This window comes from Euwallacea fornicatus, chromosome 4 (genome assembly GCF_040115645.1).
Source record: "Euwallacea fornicatus isolate EFF26 chromosome 4, ASM4011564v1, whole genome shotgun sequence".
Lineage (NCBI taxonomy): Eukaryota > Metazoa > Arthropoda > Insecta > Coleoptera > Curculionidae > Euwallacea > Euwallacea fornicatus.
The window spans coordinates 1,246,803-1,269,976 of NC_089544.1; the positions used below are offsets into that span (position 1 = coordinate 1,246,803).

A 23,174-nucleotide genomic window follows, 5' to 3' on the forward strand; every position below is an offset into this window, starting at 1 on the left:
TAATGTACAGAGAGTTCCGATTGGTATACTTCGCACATTTCCAACGGCTTCTGCCCCCCGATCGCAAAGGGCCTTACGAGAGATGCAACGACACGCGGTCTCTCAGAAATAAAGGTAAAAATCAACGTTGAGAACTGGACGGTAAGAATGTAGAGCGTTTCGGCTAATCTTGCGCAAAAGCGCAAAAAGTGCCTATTTTCATCCTATAAAATTTTTTTTTTTAATTTCTTGGCAATAAATTTCACAGCTTTTCGCTTGCAGACATAAAATTCCTCCTTCAGGGGGACGTTTTCGGCAGGATAAATTCATTAAAAATATCTCGTCCCAACTAGCTGATAGATGCACCGAGACGCAGAAATTCGGACCGACTTTTTTATCAGTGCTTATCAACCGGAAATTTTTACGAATTCCTACCAAGATCAGGAAGAACTCGCTCAGCAACGCAGCAGTGACTCCCGAGACATAATTTACGACTCGGCAGTCCCTGCCGCAATTGTGAGCAACTCACAAGGATTCCATTTGTCACTCGTGAGCGAGTTCCTTAAACGATTTCAAATTTAGCCCCTACTGGATCACGAGTCGCTCATCGATTGGTCGTGAGTGACTCATCCAACACAACGACGAAAATGATTTGACAACGAGATATTTTGAGCCCTCTTTATATCTAGATCCGCGATTTAATTTTCGAGGCTCAGGGTTGCTCTCGGAGGGACGAAAAGCTGGCGCCGTTTCGCACTTGCCTGCGACTTACGATTTAATTTTGACTTTGCAACAGGAAGTCAATGTCGATGTGGCCTTAAATGATGACAATTCGAACGTCTCTGACGATTCCTTTTCTCCCCCACCGACATCAAGTAATAAATATTCAAGATCGAGACAGCACGTACAACAAAAAACGTGGTATTACGACGAAGTAAATAGTCCAGTCGGACGCCGAGACAAAAATTGATTTCGTTGTGTGAAGGAAAAATCCAAGAGGTGGTTCATCGGCCCTTATGCCCACTGGAGGAAATTCAAATATACTGATAAGGATTTGTACTGTCCTGAAAGGACAGTATTGGCAGTTGCTGCTTCGCCAGTTTCCGCAGAACGGGCGTTCAGCGCCTTAGCAGCAATCGTAACAAAACTACGTTCCAATTTCCCTAAAAAATCATTTCCAAATATTTTTTTAACGAAACTCAACTTTGACTTCTGAGAACGTGACCATTTTGACTTTAATATAGATCTAGTTTAGTTAAAATAACGTAGGTTTTTTCTTCTTTATTCTAGGATATAATTCAAAGTTGAGTTTATAAGGGTGGACGCTGCTTTGGTCTGCACTTTGAAACCGAATCGGATATGAATAGGAATCGGAGTTGGAATAGAATAGGAACTCCCCGTCTTCGGGAAAGTCTTGAATACTAAACCCTCTGGCGGCGCACCATGGGCGTACCCTAGTTTAGGGGTACCGTCGACACCACGCACACACGGCACCACATCCAATGCGGTGGGCGCTGCCCACCGCATTGGATCTTGGTGCCGAAGCTGATAAGGAGTCCTTCGTCGGCGGTAATGGCGTCCTAGATATTAGGGCCGATAAAGCTTATCATAAGTAATACCAGGAGTGTCTTCCGCGGGGCGCTCCCATGCCGACAAAGGATCTCGGCGGGAATTCTCACGCACCGACCAAAGCCTGCCATGGTCGTGCCAAAGAAGTACATCATCTCCGTAACACTAACTTAACCCTAACTCCATTTACAATCTACCACCGTTCCGATGGAGTCTCGACCTGATCGGAACACACGATGCGATACAATTAAAAACTACGTACAGGGTGGTTGATTTGACTACTGGGTCCTACAACGATATAAAACTTCTTTTATTTTTTAGTAGCCCGCGAGTTAGCGCCAATCGACTCACTCATGAGCATGAGTGAAAATTAAAATTACTGTTGCCCCTAACTCGCAAGCATGAGTCGAAAATCGACGAGCAGTTTTGAGCCTCAAACTCACGAGTGACTCATGGCTGAATGTTTCGAACCCCGATTTTAACCCGATGTTTTCCGTCCAAAGGGACTCAACAAAAAAACTCAGGTTTTTGAGATATTTTTCAATCTGCCATCCGCCAGCACGCTACCCTCGTTTGCACCGGTGTTGCTCAGACACCCTGCACAACTCACTTTGTACATGCCGAGACGGAGCCACTCGTTCGGTAAGCACGGATAGCACTTTGGTGTTTACGCCCGGACGAGATCAAATTTTGTTGAACTTGACCTGTTTCGTCAGAGGAACTCGCTCCCTCGTCTTCCTGCAAATTCTGACGACGGCAAACAAACAACGAAATAATAAATTTTTTGAAAATTCAAACGTTTCCATTAAACTATTCTGACGCGAAGAATTTTTGCAACATGTTGCAAGTCTGAGATTCGCATTCAATTTCACTTAACAAGCAACTCCATACGAACTCTCATACGTTTAAGAACAAATTTGCCAACTTCGACTGTTGATCCCCCAAACGTATAAGTCATCAAACTCGAGATCGGTTTCAACTTTAAACTTGTGTCTCCTCGAGACAATTCAAGTTTTTTCGCTGGCATTAGTTATTTTGTTCTTTTGAACGAGGCAAACTTTGCACTGCGGGTTAAAGTTATAGAAATACTTTAATATCTGTGTATGTAGATATGCGGATAGATTTAGTTGTTAAAAAGTTAGATTGGTTGGTTCCGTGGGAGGCGCACTCACAATTCGTTTCTGTAATGGTGGAGATTTCGCGTTGCGCACGATGTAGGGAAGGCGGACGAAAAATCGCCATCTATCACGTGGTGAGCCTGGTCGATGGCGTGATTCCGGGCAAACGGTCTTCGTTCCTAAATTTCATATTTCAATTTCGCAATTTATCAATAAAAACTCCTAAAGGACAAAATTTTTACGAGTAATGCATTGCCCAATTATTCAACGATAATTGAAACCGTGTCATTCTGAGCATGTCGATTTAAAAAAAACTGCTCACCTCAGTTTTTCCATACTATTTTTTTAATGTCAGCTCTCCAACACGTGAATATACGACGCCATTATGGGAGTTTATTATGGTAATTCTCGACGCATTGGCGCAGCCCCAAACGACACGTGAAGAAAAAAAAAAAAAATATATATATATATATATATATATATATTCTTTGAATAAGAAGATTGCATATTTCAAATCAAAAATGCCTACAGGCGTTTTGCAACAAAGCTTCCTATCTTCTCAGGGATTTGCCTTTACAGAGCAATCTTTAGACTAGCGGCATGCCTTGGGACAAATTTTGTCATTTTAGATAACGGTTATGCAGCTACTAAACATATTTCGACGTCCCCACAGATAAGCCTTTGAGGCTACGTATGCCTGCAGTATTACACTGCTAGTTAACCTTTTATAAACACAATGCTGGCAGCGTCTCTATTTTCTTTGAAGGTACGCCACTGCTTATCGAGATCCCTAAATCGCTTTCGCCGGGAACGCATCTTAAACTCCGCATCTCTTCCGTAATATTCCATCGTCATTTTTTCAACTTTTTCTAAGAGATGATTTACATAACTGCTTCCGTCGTTCTGATTTGTATGAGAAAGATGCCTGGCATATTATTCGAGATTTCGGGGTCGTTTCGTCAAATTTTATTTGCAGGTAAAAAGGCTCAAAAATGGAAGGTGCCTGCGTTTTTACGATGGTACCCGCAACCGCTAGCACCGAGTGTCTTGCGGTACCAACCGACAACGTATGTATGCGTTCAGAGTCGGGATTACGCGGAAGCCCGCCCTAGTGTAAAATTCACCTAAAACTTAAATTTATGCACCTATTGAACGTCGGCACATCAAGTAAGTTCTCCAATGGGCAACAATGTTACCAGGTTTATCATCGGCTCCCTCTTTCAACTTTGTAACGGGCGTGTTAGGTGGAATCCCATAAGACTTCCGTGTGTAAACCTCCGGCCAAAAGTTTGGATACACTTGGCTAATCATGAATAATCATTTATCAGTTGTGTTTACCGGTTACTGAATTTGGCTGTTCACCCATTTTTCGCTGATGTTTCACGTTTAAGGTGAGAAACAGACAAAAAATCCACTCGGTGCTTCGTGACTATTGGGACCGGAATGCCAAGAGCAAAAAAGGTCTTTCGTCGCTTATCGGAAATGAGGGATTTACCGCTCATCTGCGATTTTCACGATCCACGTTCGAATTAATTGTGGTTGTTTACACCTAAAAGAGATCTGAAAGAACATTTGAAATTACTGCCACGTGTGCTCAAGTGCAGAACACGTCGAATCCTTTCCGGATAATTCGTGGCCAAATCCTTTAACAATCCACCTGTTTAAAGAACTTAAAATGGCAAAAAGGATTGAAATTGGTACTGAAAAGTAAAGTGCAATAATCACTTTACACGGCGAAGGACTTTCATATCGGCAAATTGCTAAAAAAGTAAAAGTTCCTCTCAAAGGAGTACAACCAACCGTTAATCGATTCAATCACAGGGGAGTTTTCGCGATCGGCCGTCGCAGCGGACGGCCAAGAGTGATCACCTCGCAAGAGGATGCTCATATTTTTGTCACCAGCAAAAAAAAAAAAGATAGATGATTAACAGCACCAGAAAACCGAGCAACTATGAAGAGTACCCGGATACACCCTGTATTGCAAGCATCAGTTAAAAAGGAGCGTGAAACAATGGGGATTAAAGGGGTGCATTGCTGTGAAGAAACCGTTGTTGAGGTTGGCAAATAAACATAAACGCCTTCAACGGGCCCGTGAGCATCGAAATTGGACTATTGATCAACGGGCAAAGGTGCTCTGGATGTACGAATCGAAAATCGTCGGAGAATTTCCGTCAGAAGAATATCTTCGGAGAAAATGACTCCGCAGTGTTTGGTACCAACCGCAAACCATGGGGGAAAATTTCATCACAGTACGGGGACGTTTCTCTGACAACGCTGTCGGCGATTTCGTCGAAATTGATGGATTTATGAAGGAGGAGGAATACGAGAAAATCCGTATCGACAATGCCTTGCCATCGGGGTGTCAACTTATCGGGCGTGGGTTCGTACTTCAGCGAGACAATGAGCCCAAGCGCACTTCTCGTCTCTGTCGAACCCACTCGGAAGACGAAGAGAATGCTTGAACGGCGGAGCAGACGATTTGGCCTGCCCGAAGTCAACGAGTTTTTATGCGGAGAATTAGATCGGAAGACTCGAACTTCGTGTCCTTCTTGGGCGGCCGGACTGTGGGAGGAATTGGAAAGTGCCTGGACATCGATGCAACGGGAAACTTTAAATAAACCGGTGGAAATTGTTATGGAAATAGGAAGAAAGGTTCTTTTTAAAAGTCAATGGTCGGTTTTTTTTTATGAAAATAAAGTTTAATTAATTATTCAGATGTTTCTTTTTTTTTCTCCAGTTTTGGCCAAAACCACTGATTGTAACCTAACTTCTCGGCCATTTTCGCGTGGTGAGAGCGTTTAAGTGGAGAACATTCACGGAATCACAGGGCGTTCAATGGAAAAAAATATTTTCTTTTAATCGCACCCAAACTTTTGGCCGGTGGGACACACGAACGTGCTATGAACGCGACAAAAAGGAAACCTGGGACTACTCGTCATATACCACACGAGGAGCCTACTGGCAATTGTAAATAATTGTTAAAACGCTATATTTACTGCGAGGTAGTTTTTTTTCTAATAAGCATCGCGTATAAATACGATTAAATTAAAAAAGTGCGGATTGTTCAAACTTCCCTTTTACTATCAGCACCGAAATGGCCAAATTTGAAACGTAATCAAAAAAAGCCAATTTATGTCCTAACAATTGTATATTAGCATTTGCATCGATATTGCCACGTGATATTGAGTGGATTAGTGAGCAATAATTTTTTAGGGCGTATGCAATAAATACACACATGTCGTACAGGATAATCATATTAAATTCCTATTTTATTTCACGTTAACAGTGTTTGAAAAGTTTTACGTGTTTGCCTTTATTGCGAGTCAACTACCCGACAATGGCTTTGGATGATGGTATTTTAAGCTTCGTTTTTAAAAATGAATTACCCGAAAAATATTTCGAATTAACCGATGTCGCTCACTGTGTCCTGCGGTAAAAATCGGAGACTTCATTACCAAACGGCTGTTGTTGCTCCAGCGAAGGGCGGATTTACGAGATCCGAAAGAAGGATGGAGAGTAACAATTGGCGCAAAAAAAGTTCTTCTTTATCAACGGATTCAAGATGATTTTATATCGAATTTCGATTCCCCACAGGTAAAAACGAACGAACCAATATTCGCACAAGTAAATTGACGTCTCAAATTGAACATCTGAACGACGATTTAACTTTTTCATTCGAAATGCCACCGCCTGTGCCACCGGCAAGTTTGGATCCACGGGAGACTTTCCATGAGAGATTTTTGCAAAATTGGAAAATACGTATTTAAGATCACTTTTTCTTCGGATATCGTGAGAAGTTTGAACTTTGTTTTATCCAGTCGAAATTTGATTGTCTAAACGAAATACGGTCTCAAACGTTGATTCTTCCATTTTGCCTCTCAACCGGTGCAAATTAAAATACGCTCCTATGGGAAATTCGGCGCCCTCTGAACATCTTGAGATTTTCATTCCACTTATTTATCTATAAACTATAGAGCATAAAGACTTTGAAAAGAAAACTATGGAACCGTTAACTAAAACAGTGCATGCACCTCCAGCATACAAAATTAATTTCCCTAGAGGAAACGTTTGAATTTAGGCTTCTTTGAGATTCAACTTTAATTGGGCTTCCTGTGTTTGTGGTAATATGATGGAGACAAGTAATTCTCATGGAAACTACTCTTTGATAGACGATTATCCGCTGCAAAGGAACATGTAATGGGAAATTTCGCCATATTTTTCTTAACTTCACTCCGCTAATTTGTAAGGCACACGTGGTGCTCGTAACACAAGTTGTACTTTACGCGCTGCATATGTATATTGATCTCCGGCCAAATTAGCAGCACGGTACAGTAGATCCAATGAGCAAGGTAGTATTGATAATGCTGGTTTAGTTCCTGGGAATACTGTTTACGTGCTGCAGCTTTCCGGTTTTTTCTTCCCACCAGTGACGCAGGTAGTGGGGCTAGTTTGAGATATGCTTACGTAAACGTTGTAACAAAGGATGATAACATGAAAGAGGAATCGATTTATTTTTACATCCTATTATTTCCTAAAATAAATCACATTAATATTTAGTGGAATAGATTTTCTCGATTTCTTCGACCTCTTTGCTCCAACCTCTCAAGCGAACCGCTGAACTTTTTTCCTATAAGAATATTAACAAAACGAATAATGATATGCCAGATGTGTGAGAATCGGTGGTAATTAAAATTTACATAAATTACATCGAGAGCGTCTAGAAGTGCAAAAAAGAAGTTCAGCAATTGCTCTCCTTTAAAATTAACTTAAAAAAACTCGAATTTCGAGTGGAGTAAAAGCTCCATTGTTAAATCCGATTTGTGACACCCTGTGGAATGGGCCTGTCTCTCTGATATCTATTTATTGTCGAAATTACGCGAGCATTATACATGTGCAACACTTGCATATTTTAGTATGTCACCATAAAATACAGCACGTCATACCCCAACAGTTTCTAATATACAGTGAGCGGCAATTAAGTGTAACAAATCCAATTAAAAATCGGGTGTTTGTTTTTTGGAAAAACACCCGGACCCGTCGATTTTTATGTTTTCTTGCGGTTTTTCTAATGGTAAATTTATGCATACAGGGTGACCCAAAAAAAGGTACGACCACCGACTTCATTTTTTTAAATGGAAACGCCTATTTTTTAATCAGAGCATTTTTTGAGTTACCCTGTATAAATACATTTTAAAACGGAACATGCATAAAATTTGAAGAGGAACTCAAAAATAAAATAAAAAATTGGCGTTTCCATTAGAAAAAAATTGAATTGGTGGTCGTAACTTTTTTTGGTCACCCTGTATACATAATTTACAATTAAAAAAACCGCAAGAAAAAGTCAAAATCGACGGGTCCGAGCGTTTTTCCAAGAAACGAACTCCTGTTTTTTAACGGGATTTGTTCCACTTAATTGCCGCTCATTGTACGTCTCTATAGCTAAATGGCAAAAAGAAATGCCTATTACGCCATTTTTCTAAACTTACTGGCAAGTTACGTAACGACGTCGATTACCTAAGACTCATCTGTATGTATAAAGTAAATCTCACAAGTTTAGATGTTTTTACTTCATAAATTATCAGGGCCGATTGTTGTAAACGCATAAAATTATACTATGTGTATAGGGTGTCTCAACGTAAGTGGTTCGATCGACTTTCAATTGTGTCATAGTGTGGGAATTGCAACTATATACTTTCTAGGCACATATCTAATTTCAGAATGCAGACATCTATTGATCTTATGAACATCGTTTTTAGTTACTAATCCAAATTTACCTAGCGATAATAATTTTCTTTCATATTTGGCTGCTTGCGAAGTACAAATATTTTGCAGCACGAGTGTGTTATATACGTGTGTTTTTCAGTTTTAGACAGAATTCGTTATAAAAAAACTCTCAAGCTAAGCAGAAAATCACATTTCATCAAATTGAATATTGCCGAAACAATGCGTATCATATTCGGTTGAGTTATGAGCACAATTTTGATCAATTCCGTTATGAGATTTTAATCGCCACCCTAAACGCTATTAGAGCCCCTATCTTCAAATCAACCATTATTTAAGTTCGCAATTACCTATATAATGAATTTAAGATTTAATTAGGATAATTCCTTAACAAACTCCAAAACTCAAAGAAAATAGAACTTTTCTGCATTTGGTGATAGGTGGTAATATACCGCTAATGCAATTTTAACTGGACTTCTATCTTTGGAATAATCTTAAGACCTAATGGACCGGAAACCCTGATAGAGTCGCTCTGAACGCCTAGAGAAGTTGCTTTCTTGCATTAGAGATCGGTACAAATCTAGGGCAGTTAAATTATGTTTTGCTATATCTGGGCAACAAGATGGGTTCGAGACTGTAAACTTGAAACTACGAACTTTCAGCGAAATAATCTGGTATTGATTTTACAATGACCTGAGTTCTTCTGTTTTAGAGCGACTTAATGTGCTGTATGAGAAAAACTGGACCAGACTGGTAACGGAGCAACTGAAGAAGTTCGAGAGATCTGTAGTGGAGACTGCCAAAAACGATGAAAATTTCAATTTAGCCGGACCAAAATGGACATTTGGGGGATCGCTACTTTATACAGTGACTCTCCTGACGACAGTTGGTAATTAATCTTCAATAAAATTATGATCATCTTCTGAGTAATTTCCGTCGCTAGGTTATGGAAGGCTATCTCCAAAAACAGCCTTGGGAAAGATTATTGCGATTATATATGCAATCATAGGAGTGCCACTAATGTTAGTCCTCTTGTCAGAGCTGGGCAGTGTCTTAGCTTATGGTGTGAGAAGAGGATATTCGAAGTTGTGCTGTCATAAGAATGAGGAACCCTTCACGTGCCCTTCGGTAGGTTACCATAAGGCACCAAGCTCGCCTACGAAGAATTATTATTGTAAGAGTAAGGAAGGTAAGTTCAATGAAAACTCGACAGAAAAACAGAAATAGATTTTTTTATTATGTTACAGAGTTCACCAACAGTTTTTATTATTATTTAGTACTTCTTATGAGGTAGACGAAGGTGATGTGGCGCCTAGCTATATTCTATAAAAGCCTAAAATAAAGGAGATTTTTTTGTATGAAACGAATCAAAAAGTCTTTTTTTCCGCATTGTTAGATGAATGCTAGCATATTTTAAAAACAACACCATATTGCTTTCTCTTACGTTTCCTGAGAAGTTTCGACTCAATTAAAAGTTTCCTCCCACAATAGAATTCTACAATTATTATTCTAATCCTCAATACAGCAGAAATAGTTCCTTTTTATATCTTCCTCTGAATATTACATTGGATTATCTCTTAACACCAAAAATTTAGGACTATATGTTAACCACATTTTCGGTTTCTTACGTGTAGATACAGCATCCATACAGTTGACCACAACCCATTCCACCCCGAATCATGTCACCTTTCAAACCAATCATATTAACCACTATGTAAATCGGCAAGAAGTCCCTAAACGGGTTATTTTGGCTACGGTCAGGGCTAGTCATAGTAGAGGACGATGCAGGCAGGCACCTGTACGCCAAATTCTCGCAGGTAAATGCAGCGCAGATACGGAAGAGCAGATGAATCTACAGGATATTTTATGTTGCAGATCCCAACTGTCCCACTCACTGTCACAGCCATGGAAGCCCATTGAGAAATTCTTCTATAGTTGGCATATCCACTGATATAGAATTGGAGGAGGTTGAAGAAAATGATGAAAATGGCCAAGGGTAGAACTACCTAAAATTAACTTGTCAAGTAAAGATATGTGCATATCTTTTTACAGACAGTGCCTCCCGCATGACACACCATCACGCATACCCTTGATCTGGGGACCGCCTGACAAAAATGGGGGCACACCTCACTCAGGAGAAGAAGCAACACCATCCAACCTACCATCAGTGCCTATTTTCCTAGTAGTGTTTCTATTTTTTTCCTACATAGGCCTCGGGGCTGCGTGTTTTGCCAATATGGATACTTGGACGTTTTTGGACGCCATTTATTTTTGTTTTCTCGCTCTCTCCACTATAGGAGTTGGAGATAAGCTACCGACTATCCACCAAAATGAATTTGGGGGTCAGTTACACGTGTTCGCCTGTTGTCTCTATATCTTCTTAGGATTGGTCATATTGGCAATGTGTTTCAGTTTGGTACAAGAAGAGTTGACAATAAAATGCAGGCAACTAGCCAACAGCTTAGGCTTCGGCAAGGAGTAGCTGTCACGTTTCTCCTTTTTGTACTGTGATTTCCTGCGTTTCAATAATAACAATAATAAATAAATAAATCCATTTTTAAACAATTTTATGCAGATATTGTTTTATTTCAGCTCATCTAACGCGTTACCTATCGACATACGTAGATGGACGTTAGCATCCTTGGCAATTTGACACTTTGCCTCCTTCATACAAAAACTTTTTGTATGAAAATTAATAAAGAAATTAAATTATAACCCTGAACATGAAGTATTACCAAAAATTATCCGATTTCCTCTTGTGTCAAAACGAACTTAATCAAAAATATCGCAGAGGTGAGAAACAACCAAATAAAATTCAGTAAAAATACAGAAGAAATCCATACATTTTAAAATATAAAGATAAATATTTTAAATCGTTTTTTCCAAGATTTGTACACGAAAATTTTTTAAATCTATATCATTTCATGAGGATCAGCAGCACAGTTGTAGGAGCTTAAAAGTCCAACTCAACGCTTTTCTGCACTTCAATATTAAAATATTAAAGAAGTATTCCGATATATTCTAAAACACAGTAAAAAAAATCGTACATAGTAAGTATTTAGCACAGGCCGTCGGAGAAGAGAGACTCTACAGCATTGCTTTGCTTTGGTAATTCGAATTCGCCATTGCTATTTAATTTTCATTTCGCAAAATAATTTAATTTTGACGAAGCATTTTTCATAACAAAATTGGTCAAAAGCGTTCCAAACTTTCTATCATTAATAATCACTGCTGATGCTCCGTACGAACTGTTTTGTATTTAATGTAATCTATATAGTTCGTTTTAAGTGTATGTTACAAGAGGGTCAAGAGTACGACGTACCCTTATGATACTCCCATGGCCAGCCTTATAGTATCAGACAGAGTCTTCACACGGCGGAAAACATTACTCTGAGAACGGCTCTGGGTGCGCCTCGGACCGTTGGCAGTGAAATGATAAAGAGAGATCTCAATTACATAATCAATGATGAATGTCATCAAAGAGCATGAAATCAAGACTTTCCAAGCAACGGAAGAACATCCAGACGAGCTGATCGGGAGGACAGCGAACTACACTCCGGAAAATGTCATACAGTATAAGAGACCAAGAGATTAGTTGCTGGATAACGGATGATAAAGGGGAACTATCCATACACGACCAAATGAGTCAAAAGACTTGAGAAATAAAAGATAAAAAAGGTATCCCCTGCAACGATTGAAAGTAGAAGGCCAGATAGCTATTCTAGAACTTCGGATCCATTATTGCAAACCAGCAACCACCAAGGAGGCAGCCGACGAAGAAAGAAGCGTCCGGAAGGACAGAAGAGGGCGGAAGAACCCCCCGTCGGCGGGGTAGTTCAAGCCAAAGATCGGCGAGGCGATATCAATCATCCCCCCAAAGAGGCACACCAACAAAGGCTTAGAGCGATAGCAGAGTAGAAAGCAATAAACCGCTTAACTTTGTTACCTAATACCAAAACCAAAAAGCGGCCCAAAAGCGCGATCGAGGTTTCCGGGCACGGGTTCGAAATCCTCTGCGAACAAAGGATTTTTAATGAGTGAATAGTGAATGAAACCCCACACAGGCTGGTAGTACGGACTCAAGTACCGTCTTGCCCATAAGATTTTTTTATCTCCAGGGTCGCCACCCTCAAAAAATGGCTTTCTTCCTTTCTTCTAATCTCGCAACGCAGAAGCTGTGTCCGCGTTTGTAAATTTGTAAACTGAGTTAGTACATAATGAATTTGTACCGAAAAGTAAGAAGAGCACTCAATTAATTCCAAAAAAACTAGCACAATTGTAGTTTTTCACACGATTCCCCTTTGCGAGCGCAAAAACGAATGCAGTATATGAGCGGTAGTGAAGCTGCGCGCCGTGTTGCCTTTCTGCTTCACTGCCGATTAAACGTCAGTCGCCGTGAATGTTGCCATTTGCTCACATAACCTTATTATTTTCTGTCAAATCTGGTGATACGGGTGGGTGGTGTAGCATTTTTAACTTTTTATTTTGATAATTAAATTTAAACAATCTTATCAAGCCATCAAATTTTAAAAGAACTCTGTATCGAAATCTTATTAATTGGTATAATGGATTGGAATTTGCGATACGACATTCATAGCGACACCGAATGCGATTTGAGTGAGGGTGTATCAGCGCCAAGAAATCTATTGGAAATGAATAGTGAAAATCTGATTTTCCAACAAAATGACCTATTTCCATCTGCTTTCCCTTTGATGGCCGATATACGAAGACAGGGAAAATTGTGTGATGTTGTTTTAAAGGTATGTTAGCAATTTGAAAATTTGCAGGATAAGAAAAAACCTGCTCTTTTACTAAACCATCAAATGAGCACCAATTTTAACTCAATATAATGATACTTGTAGAACTTCTTATATAACACCCAGTATACCTTGAAAACCTATTTTCAATTTTCTTGTAAACAAGGTGTGACACCGTCTTTATGTGTTGATGTTTTAGATTTACAATTCAGGTAACTACCTTTGTTTTAACTCTCCAGTTATGATTAACTTGTAAGTTTGGAGTTGTAAATTATATAAAAAGTGTGAGTGAATTAAGTTGAAAAACCAAGCTGATAAATCATCAAAAATATCTTGAAACATCTTAAAATTGCTTCAAAATATCTTGTAATACCTTGGGCATGAACACCAATATGTCTCAGCACTCTAATCTCAAGGCTGACACTTTTTCTAGTTCATTACTAAAATTACTATATCTGTGGGTGTCTCAAAAATCAGTAATGTTCTAACTGTTTAATGTTCTATGGTAACCAGCACAGAGTTAATTGTGGACCATAGAGGTTTTGTGAGAAAGTCAGAAAACTATAATGCAACAGTATAGTACAATATGCCAGATCAAAATCTACTTTTTAACAGGATTTAGCCACAATCTAATTGAATTATGAATTAAAAACTTAAGTCTACATTGATTTAATGTAAAGTGACTTTATTCATTCAATCAGGTCGAGGGACAACAGTTTAGCGCTCATAAAATTGTCCTGGCATCAGCAATACCCTATTTTCATGCAATGTTTATGAATGATATGGTTGAATCAAGGAATAAGGAAATTGAAATCAAATGCATTGATGCGACGTAAGATTACATTACTAGTTACTACAAACACAATTGAAAATACCACTAATGGAGTTGTAATCAAGTTTGGGTTTAGCAAAAATGCTACTTTTTTAGAGCCCTCGAAGCTTTGGTCAATTTTGCTTATACTGGAAAAGTAGTATTAGACAAAAACAACGTTCAAAGTATTATGATTGGCGCTTCATATCTTCAACTAAATAAAGTTAGAGATGCTTGTGCCAATTACTTATTGCAAAGGTATTTAAATTATAGTGCTGAAAGGATTTATTGCACCTACAATAATTGGTTTTCTAGAATCCACCCGCAAAACGCTTTAGGGTTTCGACATTTCGCCGAATCTCTCGGATCATCCACCTTAGCAGACTCTGCTGAAAAGTACATAGAATGGTACTTTCATGAAGTATCTCAAAACGAAGAATATTTAAACCTTCCCGTTAACGAAATCAAAGATTTGTTAATGAAAAATGATCTCAGAGTCGATAAGTATGTCGTGTTAACATTTGGGAAAACTTGTGACCTAAATTTGATTTTGAATCTTAAGTGAGGAACAAGTTTTTGAAGCCTGCATGCGGTGGTTGAAGTACGACATAGATAAGAGAAAAGAACACCTACCAGAACTTCTATCGTTAGTGCGATTACCGCTTTTGTCGCCTTTATATATTACAGATAGAGTTAAAAATGAGGAACACATTAGGTACTCCATTCAATGCAGGTAAGTCAATTTGCCATTATCATTTTGTGTTTATTGACTGAACTTGGTTAATCCCAGGTACCAGTGTGACGTCACATGCTTTATTTTTCGTTGCTTTTTACGAGAAGTGTAATGAACTGTCACAGAGCGGTCATGTCTTCTGTTAATGTGAATATAATGTAATACACATCGCATCATCAATAAATATTGTAAATAGGAATTCTACCTACAGCATTGGTTAGTTCAGATTAGCAAATATGTTAAAATGTAATTAAAACATTTCATGTAGCAATGAAATGACGATATACATTATATATGTATATAAATTTATATATTATATCTATATGTACAAACGTGAATTTGCTACCAGGAATATTTTTATTAAGGCCTTTTTACAACTTTGAACTCGTTAAAAACTTTTATAAAGCGTTATTGCAATTATTGTTTTAGAGATTTGGTAGATGAAGCTTTAACATTCCACCTTATCCCTGAAAGGAGAGCTCTTATTCAGAGTTTTCGTACTGAGCCACGTGTCTGTGATGTGAAAGGATATATTTTTGTTGTTGGAGGGCTAAATAGACATGGTTGGTTTTAATGTTTATTTCGAGGTGTTTGTTTGTTTGTTTGTCATTAATACATTTGTGGTATTTTCGGTAGCAATTAAATGTTTATCGTAACAAATCGATATTCTTCCTATAGGTGATTCACTATCCACTGTAGAATATTATGATCCCAAAACTGAAAAATGGAATATAGCACCTCCCATGTCAATGATGCGATCTCGATTAGGCGTTGCTGTGATAAAACATAAACTATATGCATTTGGTGGTTATAATGGAAGAGATCGACTGTCTAGTGTTGAAGTGTATGATGCGATTCTGAAAAAATGGAGCATGGTAACTCCTATGATCTGTAAGAGAAGGTGTGAATAGAAGCACGTTAATGGGTCTCGAAAACTTCACTTTTGTGATGTTTATTTTGCAGTGCGTTAGGCGCCACAGCTTTGGGTGATATAATATATGTTTGTGGTGGATACGATGGCGTGACATCATTAAATTCTGTAGAAAGGTATCATCCTAGTACAAACTCTTGGTGTTCATTGGCACCGATGAATAAATCAAGAAGCGCAGGCGCTGTTATTGCATGTCAAGGTTTGTCCGTAATGTATTGTGTATCATAAAATTAATTTTCAGTTTCTATGAAGTGGATTTAAACGCTCGTTTTCATTTTTCCGTGCGATAATAATATACTAGTTAGATATTTACGTCTCGACTCTGATAATATATGACGTACAAGATCTAGTTTATGCAGAGATACACAAAGTGTAAAAACATCTATTTTTAAGTTAATCTTATTTTAACAACGCAATATATATCAAAAGTTGTAATGAACAGTTTTCGAAGAATTTGAAACTACTTTGTTGAGATTGGAACAAATTTAAAGGTTATTTATCTAGAGTTAAGTCCGAGTAATATAAGTTCTCAATTCATTTTGTGCAATGGGGTTTTATTAACTTGATTAAAATAGTTTTTTTATTAAGGTTTCCTGATAATATGGTGAATTATCTGTTATATTCACGTATCTTTTGGCACGATTATAGGAACTTTATATATATTTATTTCTTCTTATAAAAATTTAACTTTGTTGATCTTCATTTTATTTAATAGAAGTTGTGCAAATACATATTTTAGAACTTGTTGGTCGTTTCAGGGCATATTTATGCATTAGGTGGGCATGATGGACTATCAATCTTTGATTCTGTTGAACGGTATAATCCAGCCTCAAATACTTGGATCGAAGCCCCACCGATGCTGACGAAAAGGCAAGGTTCAACTGTTATGTGAAAATTTATCAATTCGCTCTATGGCACTATCACTGCACTTGCATACAAATGTTCTTGTCGCATGCTAATTGTACCCGATAATATTCTTTCTAATAAAGCTATAATAGAAATACTATTAGGTGCACGTTACATAGTTTATTATGTTATGAATATAATACAGAGCCATTTTATGATTTTTTTGAAGGTGTCGGTTGGGAGTTGCTATGCTGGGCGGAAAACTCTATGCTTGTGGAGGATACGATGGTAGTTCATTTTTGCAAACCGTCGAAATGTACTGTCCCAGGGCGAACAAGTATGTATATAAAGGTGTATTCTAAATTATGTAATTCTAGTCCTTATATGTTAATACGGAAATATTTTGAAACTAATTTCAGTTCACGTCTATTATTCAATTTTTAAGAAACTTATAACAAACAAAAGGATATAATTCGTATACTTTAACTGTTGACTGGGGTTAAAAAATCATGCTTCCAAGTTGAGTAGTGTGTTTGACACTTACATCCTGACTGCTTTGGACATAGAACATCTTACCTCCAAAAACTGCCATTTTTTTTATTTATCTTGGAAAAATTGGTTTCTGCAGACTTTAATATTTTTCTCAATCCCTTGTGAACTGAATGATATTTTGCAATACCATTTTAAAATTTTAATATGCCATTAAATTTCTCTTTTTTTTGGTTACTTTTGTATGATTTAACTGATCTTCTCACTTTGACAATTTAAAACCTAGTAAAAACCGTAGCAATTGATATACAGTGTGGTAACTTTAACTGGAATAAATTCGGCATTTGCATGGTATTCAGCACATGAAAATAAAATGTTTCTTTTATTTAGGTGGACCTACGTTGCTCCAATGAATGCACAGCGCAGTCGTGTGGCTCTAACTGCAAACATGGGTAAATTATGGGCCGTTGGTGGTTATGATGGTATTTCAAACCTAAATTCCGTGGAAGTATATGACCCTAACCGGGATGTGTGGGAATACGCCCCTGTTATGATTGCCCACGAAGGGGGCGTAGGGTTGGGGGTAATTTCAGTTCCTTAAAAAGTATAATGTATTTATTGTGCTTTGAAAAAACTCAGATTCGTGGATATAGAAATTTAGCAAAAAGATGAAGAAGGAGTATATAAAAACAGAAAACTTAGGGATTTTATGGTTGCTCAAAAGCACTTATCAAATTGTTCAATTTAAACTGCCATATCATCTAACTTCAAGTAGGTAATTACAATATGAGAATTCTGCATTCTAAAGAGAGGCCCTCTTCATGAATCTATTAGTAAAAAACAACTTTTTTTTTTAATAAGAGAACTTCCATATTATCTATGCAGTGTATCGCCGATTTTATGCGATAGGAAACGTCCTAAAACTTTATAGAGATGGAAGAATGATTAAATACAAAAATATAAAGATTGGAGACAGAAATGTAAATTAAACATTGTTTTAAACATACGGGGTGGCATAAGAAAACTTCATTAAGGTTCAACTTTGCTATTTTAAACAAGACTCCCTTATATATTGTTGCTTTTTATTACTTGTAAACTTTTGAGATTTTTTCCTTCTAAACGACCCTATTTCGGTTTTCGATATATCGACATTTGGAATATGGCAGTTTTTTTAGTTTTGATAGTATTTTCTTCCAAACAGTTAAGTTATGGCAAAATGGCTTTTACGTTTCACTCTTAGTGTTTCAACTCAAAAGATGGTCAAAAATTTGATCCATGTTAAATTTTGTTAAGATACGAATGGAAGTCATTTTGCAATAAATCAAACCGCTCTAAAATTATGTCCCTCCGGCTCTACGAGGTTTTAAGACAATTGCTGTGACATAAAATATGGTACCTTAATACTTACCTTCAACAGTTTTTGAGGTAACGTTTATCTTTTAATATTTCTCATAGTTTAGAGAATATAATTTTCAAAGTACGTATGTCAGATTAAACGTTTTGCTTTTCCATGGCAGAGCTTAAAAACCCTCACTCACGAGTATAATTTTAACATTTTTGAGAATCGAAAGATGTTGGAAAAATTATATAAATTTATTGTTATAAGTCTTTTAAACCAAGGGCAGGCAAGTACAAGCCATTTTTTTTATCTCAAACATTTTAAAAATTATACTCTTTATCCTGTACGTTTTCTTCCGCTTCTCGTAGGCACCTCCAGAATTTAAATTATATACATTAGATTCGTAACACTCGAATGGATTGTTAAATAAACTCCCTGTGAAGGGAAACAATAACTTTTTAAACGATTCAAACCACGACTTATGAAGGACAAAATCGAGGATTGTGACTGACACGGAGGTAAATAACATCAAATTTTTTCTGAGCTCTAAATGAAATAAATGAATTTCACTTCTGAGAATTCTACACATTGTGGGTTGAGTGAGATGCTTCAGCTTTTGTTCACAAAACCATTCTAGTTAAACTGTGAGTGCAAATTACTTATAATAATTGTATTATACAATTAAACTTATTGATAAATATTGTTTTTGAGCCCAAAATTACATTACATACAGTATAGTTTTACATACAAAGGTCCGGCTCCTTGAATAATACTTGTAAAGTAGCAAAGATAGAAGCTTGGAATTGTTAACGTTTACGCAGAAATAGCTACAAAATATGAACCAATTTTAAAAAACACAAGAAATAGAAATTGTACAAGCACGTCTGCTATGTGATTATTCCAATAACTACAATTGGTGATTATAGATAGCTAGAAAATGTAATGTAATAAAATTGAGATGTGATGGAATAAAACTGATAATAAAAAAATATAAACAAAAATCAGAGCTGGTTTTTAAATGTGAGTTAGTGAAGATGTGGAATACATAGATAGAGAAAACTTACTCATTTTTGGACAGGGTAACCCACTTTCAGCAGGTCCTTACGCTGCCTGCGTCATCAATACCTTCCTCTAAAACTTTGCGATTATCTGATTGTTTGCAATTGATGATTACGGTTATCCGGTAATATGAATTCTTGAAAAATATAAAGATTCCGTGTTTGTTTCCCTTTGAAACAATAGAAACGTACGCTGAACAGCGCGGCAACTATCAAAGACCTCATCTGTAAATTTCTATCAATCGATATTAACCTGCCCTGATGCTTTAATTTGGGACACTCAATATTTACCCAGTATGATATCAAAAACTAAAAAAAATCATACTTGGAGCAACAAGAGCAGATTCAATGTTTGAAATCCCCGTTCGAGCAGATATCAAATATCAAGTAGGCAAGTGACAAATGGCGGAACAATATGGACGTTTGACGTTCTTTTTCCACAGCGATCCTTTGCCAAGAGATCGTCTGTGAGTTATTCAAAGATATTTTTAACAATATTTAGGTCATCTTTAGAGATTTCCTAGTTTAAAATGGTGCAAAAGAAAGTGAGTATTCCATATTTCCATTTGCAATTAAGATTTCTTACAAATTTTGTTAAAAAAGATACGAATTTCATGTCAAGTTTTCCCAAAACTCTTTAGAAATTTCAAAATGCGTGATTCTAAACACAGGTTTTGAAGTTTCTCTTCAAAGCTTAGTAATATTCTCCTATACAATTTATAACTCCCAATATATTTTAGTAACTCTTCATTGATTTTTTAACCAAATATTCATTAATAAACTGGAAATATAAAATGCAAAGATTATGTTTACAAATTTTTTAACCACTTATGGTTCCCACGATACAAGATCTTGTAATGATGATATCCTGTATTTGCTATCTGAAAGGTATATTGTAGAAAACCTTACTACCACCAATAGTTAGACTGAGGCTTAAGTTTTGACCATTCTGTGCCATTAGCCATAAAAAGAGTTGCACTAATTGTTTTTATTCTTTTTAAGCCCAAGAAGAAAGTGGGGAAAAAGGTAGCAGCAGCTCCTCTTGCTGTTAAGAAAGTTGAAGCTAAAAAGGAAGTAAACCCCCTTTTTGAGAAAAGGCCAAGGAATTTTGGGATTGGTAAGTATAAATCTAACCATACACTACTCTACTTTGCTATCTCTCTATAGCAAGCCATCAAAATTAGGCATTTCCCTCTTTAGCATTTAACTTGAGCAGGTGTTTCATGTGGTATTTGGTACCTTCAACACATACTTTTAGTTGTACTAAGGCAGATATTTTTAATTGACCAAACACCTTGGTTATTTTATTTTAATAGAAACTGAACAAATACATACATTAGTTAGCTCTTCAATTTATTACCCTTCTGTTCTTGTGAGCTCCGTTCCCTGCTCAGTATTATTAGGAACAGGTTTTATCATGATGATACCAATTTTTGTGTCAGACATTTGTGTTGACTACCAAAAATACGAGCTTTTTAATTCTGATAAACATTAATAAGTTTTGATTTTCTCCATTTATTTCATGTGATTGTCAACTACTATGTGTAAATTTAAAAATTAGGCCAAGATGTTCAGCCCCCTCGTGACCTGTCCAGGTTCGTAAAATGGCCAAAATACATCAGAATTCAGAGGCAAAAGGCAGTTTTGCAGAAGAGGTTGAAGGTGCCTCCACCAATCAATCAATTCACCCAGACTTTGGATAAGCAAACAGGTTAGTACAATGTAAGTCTTCAGTTCAATTTTCTATGCATCAAGAATCAAAATATTCAGAAAAAACCTTTTTTTTTGTTACTATCAATAATGCTTAGTTACTTTACAAATTAATGTGTATATGTATGTGTTCTATTTAACTGTACTTTTCAGCGACCCAATTGTTCAAGGTTTTAGAGAAGTACAGGCCTGAGACTGCATTACAGAAGAAAAATAGGTAAGCTCTACTAGACTCTTGGTAAATTGATCAGTTTCTCACAATTTTCCAGATCCTGAAGTTGTCATAATTTTTTTGAAAGTTTATTAGTAAATGATTCTTGAAATTGCTCTAGGATGGCATTAATATTACTGAACATTCTAAATTTTGACACTTCTTTTACAGGATATGGCAAAGCCTCTTTTGCTGTTAATTTCTGTAAACTCCAACCAAAAACATCAAATTTACAAATTTCTTTTAATATGCATTGATCCTCTATTCCGTTAGGTTGAAAGCTAAAGCTGAAGCAAAAGTGGCCAAAAAGGAGGAAGCTCCATCAAAGAAACCAAACACCTTGAAGGCAGGCACTAACACTGTCACCAAACTTGTAGAACAGAAGAAAGCTCAGTTGGTAGTCATTGCTCATGATGTTGATCCTATTGAGGTAGGATCTTGTTATGTGTGTCGTTCATTATGACGTTTTGTCTCTTTTAATAGCATGTGGTAATTTCTAGTTGATAATTAGAATGCGAATACGGCATTTGGCAATTTTATATTCGTCTAAAATTCTCGTTTGATCATGTGTAATGTTACTGTAATGTGTAAAAGTTACTCAGTTTTCACACATGATGCTGATTTAGAATTTCTTCAACTGAAGTCATATTTTAAAATGACAAAAAACTGAAGAGAATTGACACTGACTTTGTTTTAATAAGTACAAAGTTTCAGAGTTGCTAAAAAAATTTTGATGTGATCAGTAAATTTTTGTTTTGACATAGCTGGTTTTGTTCCTGCCAGCCCTCTGTAGGAAAATGGGTGTGCCTTACTGCATTGTAAAGGGAAAGGCCCGTTTAGGTAAGTTTAGATCGATAGAATTTTCAGTAAGTAGTTCAACCTTGCATTTATATTAGTTACTGAGGGGGGGGATTAGTACTGAGAATCGTAACTTATCTTCAACCTACATGTCCTTAAAACAGGAAAAAGTCTAAAAAATGTTTCAATTTTATTTTATTCCTTTAAATTCGTTTTCCATGATGATAATATCTAATTTTTGTCTTCTTTTCCCGTCTGAAAAGATGTGACGATACAAAACGTCTGAAGTAAATTTGAAAAAACTCCAGTATTTTTCGCATCCACTACAATTTTCAGTGGATTTTGCTTCTTTTTTAGGACTTCTTGTCAGGAGAAAAACCTGCACTGCCGTAGCTTTGACTCAGGTCGACTCAGGAGACAGGTCTAACTTCAACAAGATCGTCGAAGCGGTTAATAATAACTTCAACGACCGTGGTGATGAGATCCGTAGACATTGGGGAGGTGGTTTGCTGGGATCAAAGTCCGCAGCACGTATCGCCAAGATCGAAAGAGCCAAACAGAAGGAATTGGCCCAAAAACAAGGTTAATTTGTAATTAGCCTTTTTTGTAATAAATAAGTTTTAAGTTCGAGCTGAGTTTTATTTATTAGCCGTCACAAAGCATAAAATTTAGTTCCCTATAAAAAAAAAGTCCCTTTAGATCCTTGGGCAACGCGCAGTTTTTAAACATATCCGTGAAACGTGTGAATGTTCTTTTTTTCCCGTATAAATATGGCAGGTGGAATTAATTTCTAATGATTTCTGTGGACGTAGTTATAACATTTGGGGCACCCTGTTCAATACTAGAAAAGCTAACTAAATGGATTTTCAGCAAAAAGAATCTCACCTGGAAATTTAGAACTTTGAGCCCCAAGCAGAAAATAACGATATAATCAAAACCGCGCCCTTTGTAGGGTGTCATTACGTCTTCGAACAAGAGATGGTTCTGTAAACATCCGGTTTTTAAACGGACAATTCGTCATTAGATGGCGATTCGCTGATTGACAGAATAAACTCTTGCGCTGCAAGACGGCGGGGAATTGACTATTCTCAACAGGCCCGTATT

General features: G+C 37.0%; 3 protein-coding genes and 1 non-coding gene across 5 annotated transcripts in view; all 4 read left to right on the forward strand.

The window, feature by feature from the left end:
• The window catches only part of LOC136338692 (potassium channel subfamily K member 18-like), an 84,855-nt gene extending 73,898 nt beyond the window's left edge, over positions 1-10,957 (forward strand). For both annotated transcript variants that reach the window (XM_066281329.1, XM_066281330.1), the window contains exons 4-8: positions 9,100-9,276; positions 9,331-9,576; positions 10,022-10,204; positions 10,263-10,383; positions 10,440-10,957. In XM_066281329.1, coding sequence (XP_066137426.1) covers positions 9,100-9,276; positions 9,331-9,576; positions 10,022-10,204; positions 10,263-10,383; positions 10,440-10,869 — 1,157 coding nt within the window. In that variant the 3' untranslated portion in view covers positions 10,870-10,957. The remainder of the gene's footprint in view (positions 1-9,099; positions 9,277-9,330; positions 9,577-10,021; positions 10,205-10,262; positions 10,384-10,439) is intronic.
• A 1,834-nt stretch (positions 10,958-12,791) lies between these two features.
• KLHL18 (Kelch like family member 18) lies at positions 12,792-19,294 on the forward strand. The gene is made up of 11 exons (XM_066302928.1): positions 12,792-13,147; positions 13,846-13,976; positions 14,073-14,213; positions 14,271-14,459; positions 14,518-14,688; positions 15,118-15,251; positions 15,367-15,589; positions 15,652-15,818; positions 16,378-16,489; positions 16,695-16,802; positions 17,345-19,294. The coding sequence occupies exons 1-11, from the start codon at positions 12,953-12,955 to the stop codon at positions 17,553-17,555; spliced, it is 1,782 nt and encodes a 593-aa protein (XP_066159025.1). The 5' UTR covers positions 12,792-12,952; the 3' UTR covers positions 17,556-19,294.
• A 442-nt stretch (positions 19,295-19,736) lies between these two features.
• RpL7A (ribosomal protein L7A) lies at positions 19,737-22,697 on the forward strand. The gene is made up of 7 exons (XM_066302929.1): positions 19,737-19,896; positions 20,354-20,468; positions 20,913-21,062; positions 21,215-21,278; positions 21,546-21,702; positions 22,037-22,112; positions 22,428-22,697. The coding sequence occupies exons 1-7, from the start codon at positions 19,882-19,884 to the stop codon at positions 22,655-22,657; spliced, it is 807 nt and encodes a 268-aa protein (XP_066159026.1). The 5' UTR covers positions 19,737-19,881; the 3' UTR covers positions 22,658-22,697.
• LOC136338995 (small nucleolar RNA SNORD36) lies at positions 20,763-20,841 on the forward strand. The gene has a single exon (XR_010732055.1). It is a non-coding gene; the product is annotated as a small nucleolar RNA SNORD36 (small nucleolar RNA).
• Positions 22,698-23,174: the final 477 nt, after the last annotated feature.

What these genes read in the sequence shown, in the direction of transcription:
- KLHL18 (XM_066302928.1), top strand. Translation starts at nt 12,953, where the DNA reads ATGGATTGGAATTTGCGATACGACATTCATAGCGACACCGAATGCGAT. An exon ending in TGTGTGATGTTGTTTTAAAG is followed by an intron (nt 13,148 to 13,845) that starts GTATGTTAGCAA and finishes TCATTCAATCAG; the next exon opens with GTCGAGGGACAACAGTTTAG. An exon ending in AATGATCTCAGAGTCGATAA is followed by an intron (nt 14,460 to 14,517) that starts GTATGTCGTGTT and finishes TTGAATCTTAAG; the next exon opens with TGAGGAACAAGTTTTTGAAG.
- RpL7A (XM_066302929.1), top strand. An exon ending in ATGATGTTGATCCTATTGAG is followed by an intron (nt 21,703 to 22,036) that starts GTAGGATCTTGT and finishes GTTTTGACATAG; the next exon opens with CTGGTTTTGTTCCTGCCAGC. An exon ending in AAAGGGAAAGGCCCGTTTAG is followed by an intron (nt 22,113 to 22,427) that starts GTAAGTTTAGAT and finishes CTTCTTTTTTAG; the next exon opens with GACTTCTTGTCAGGAGAAAA.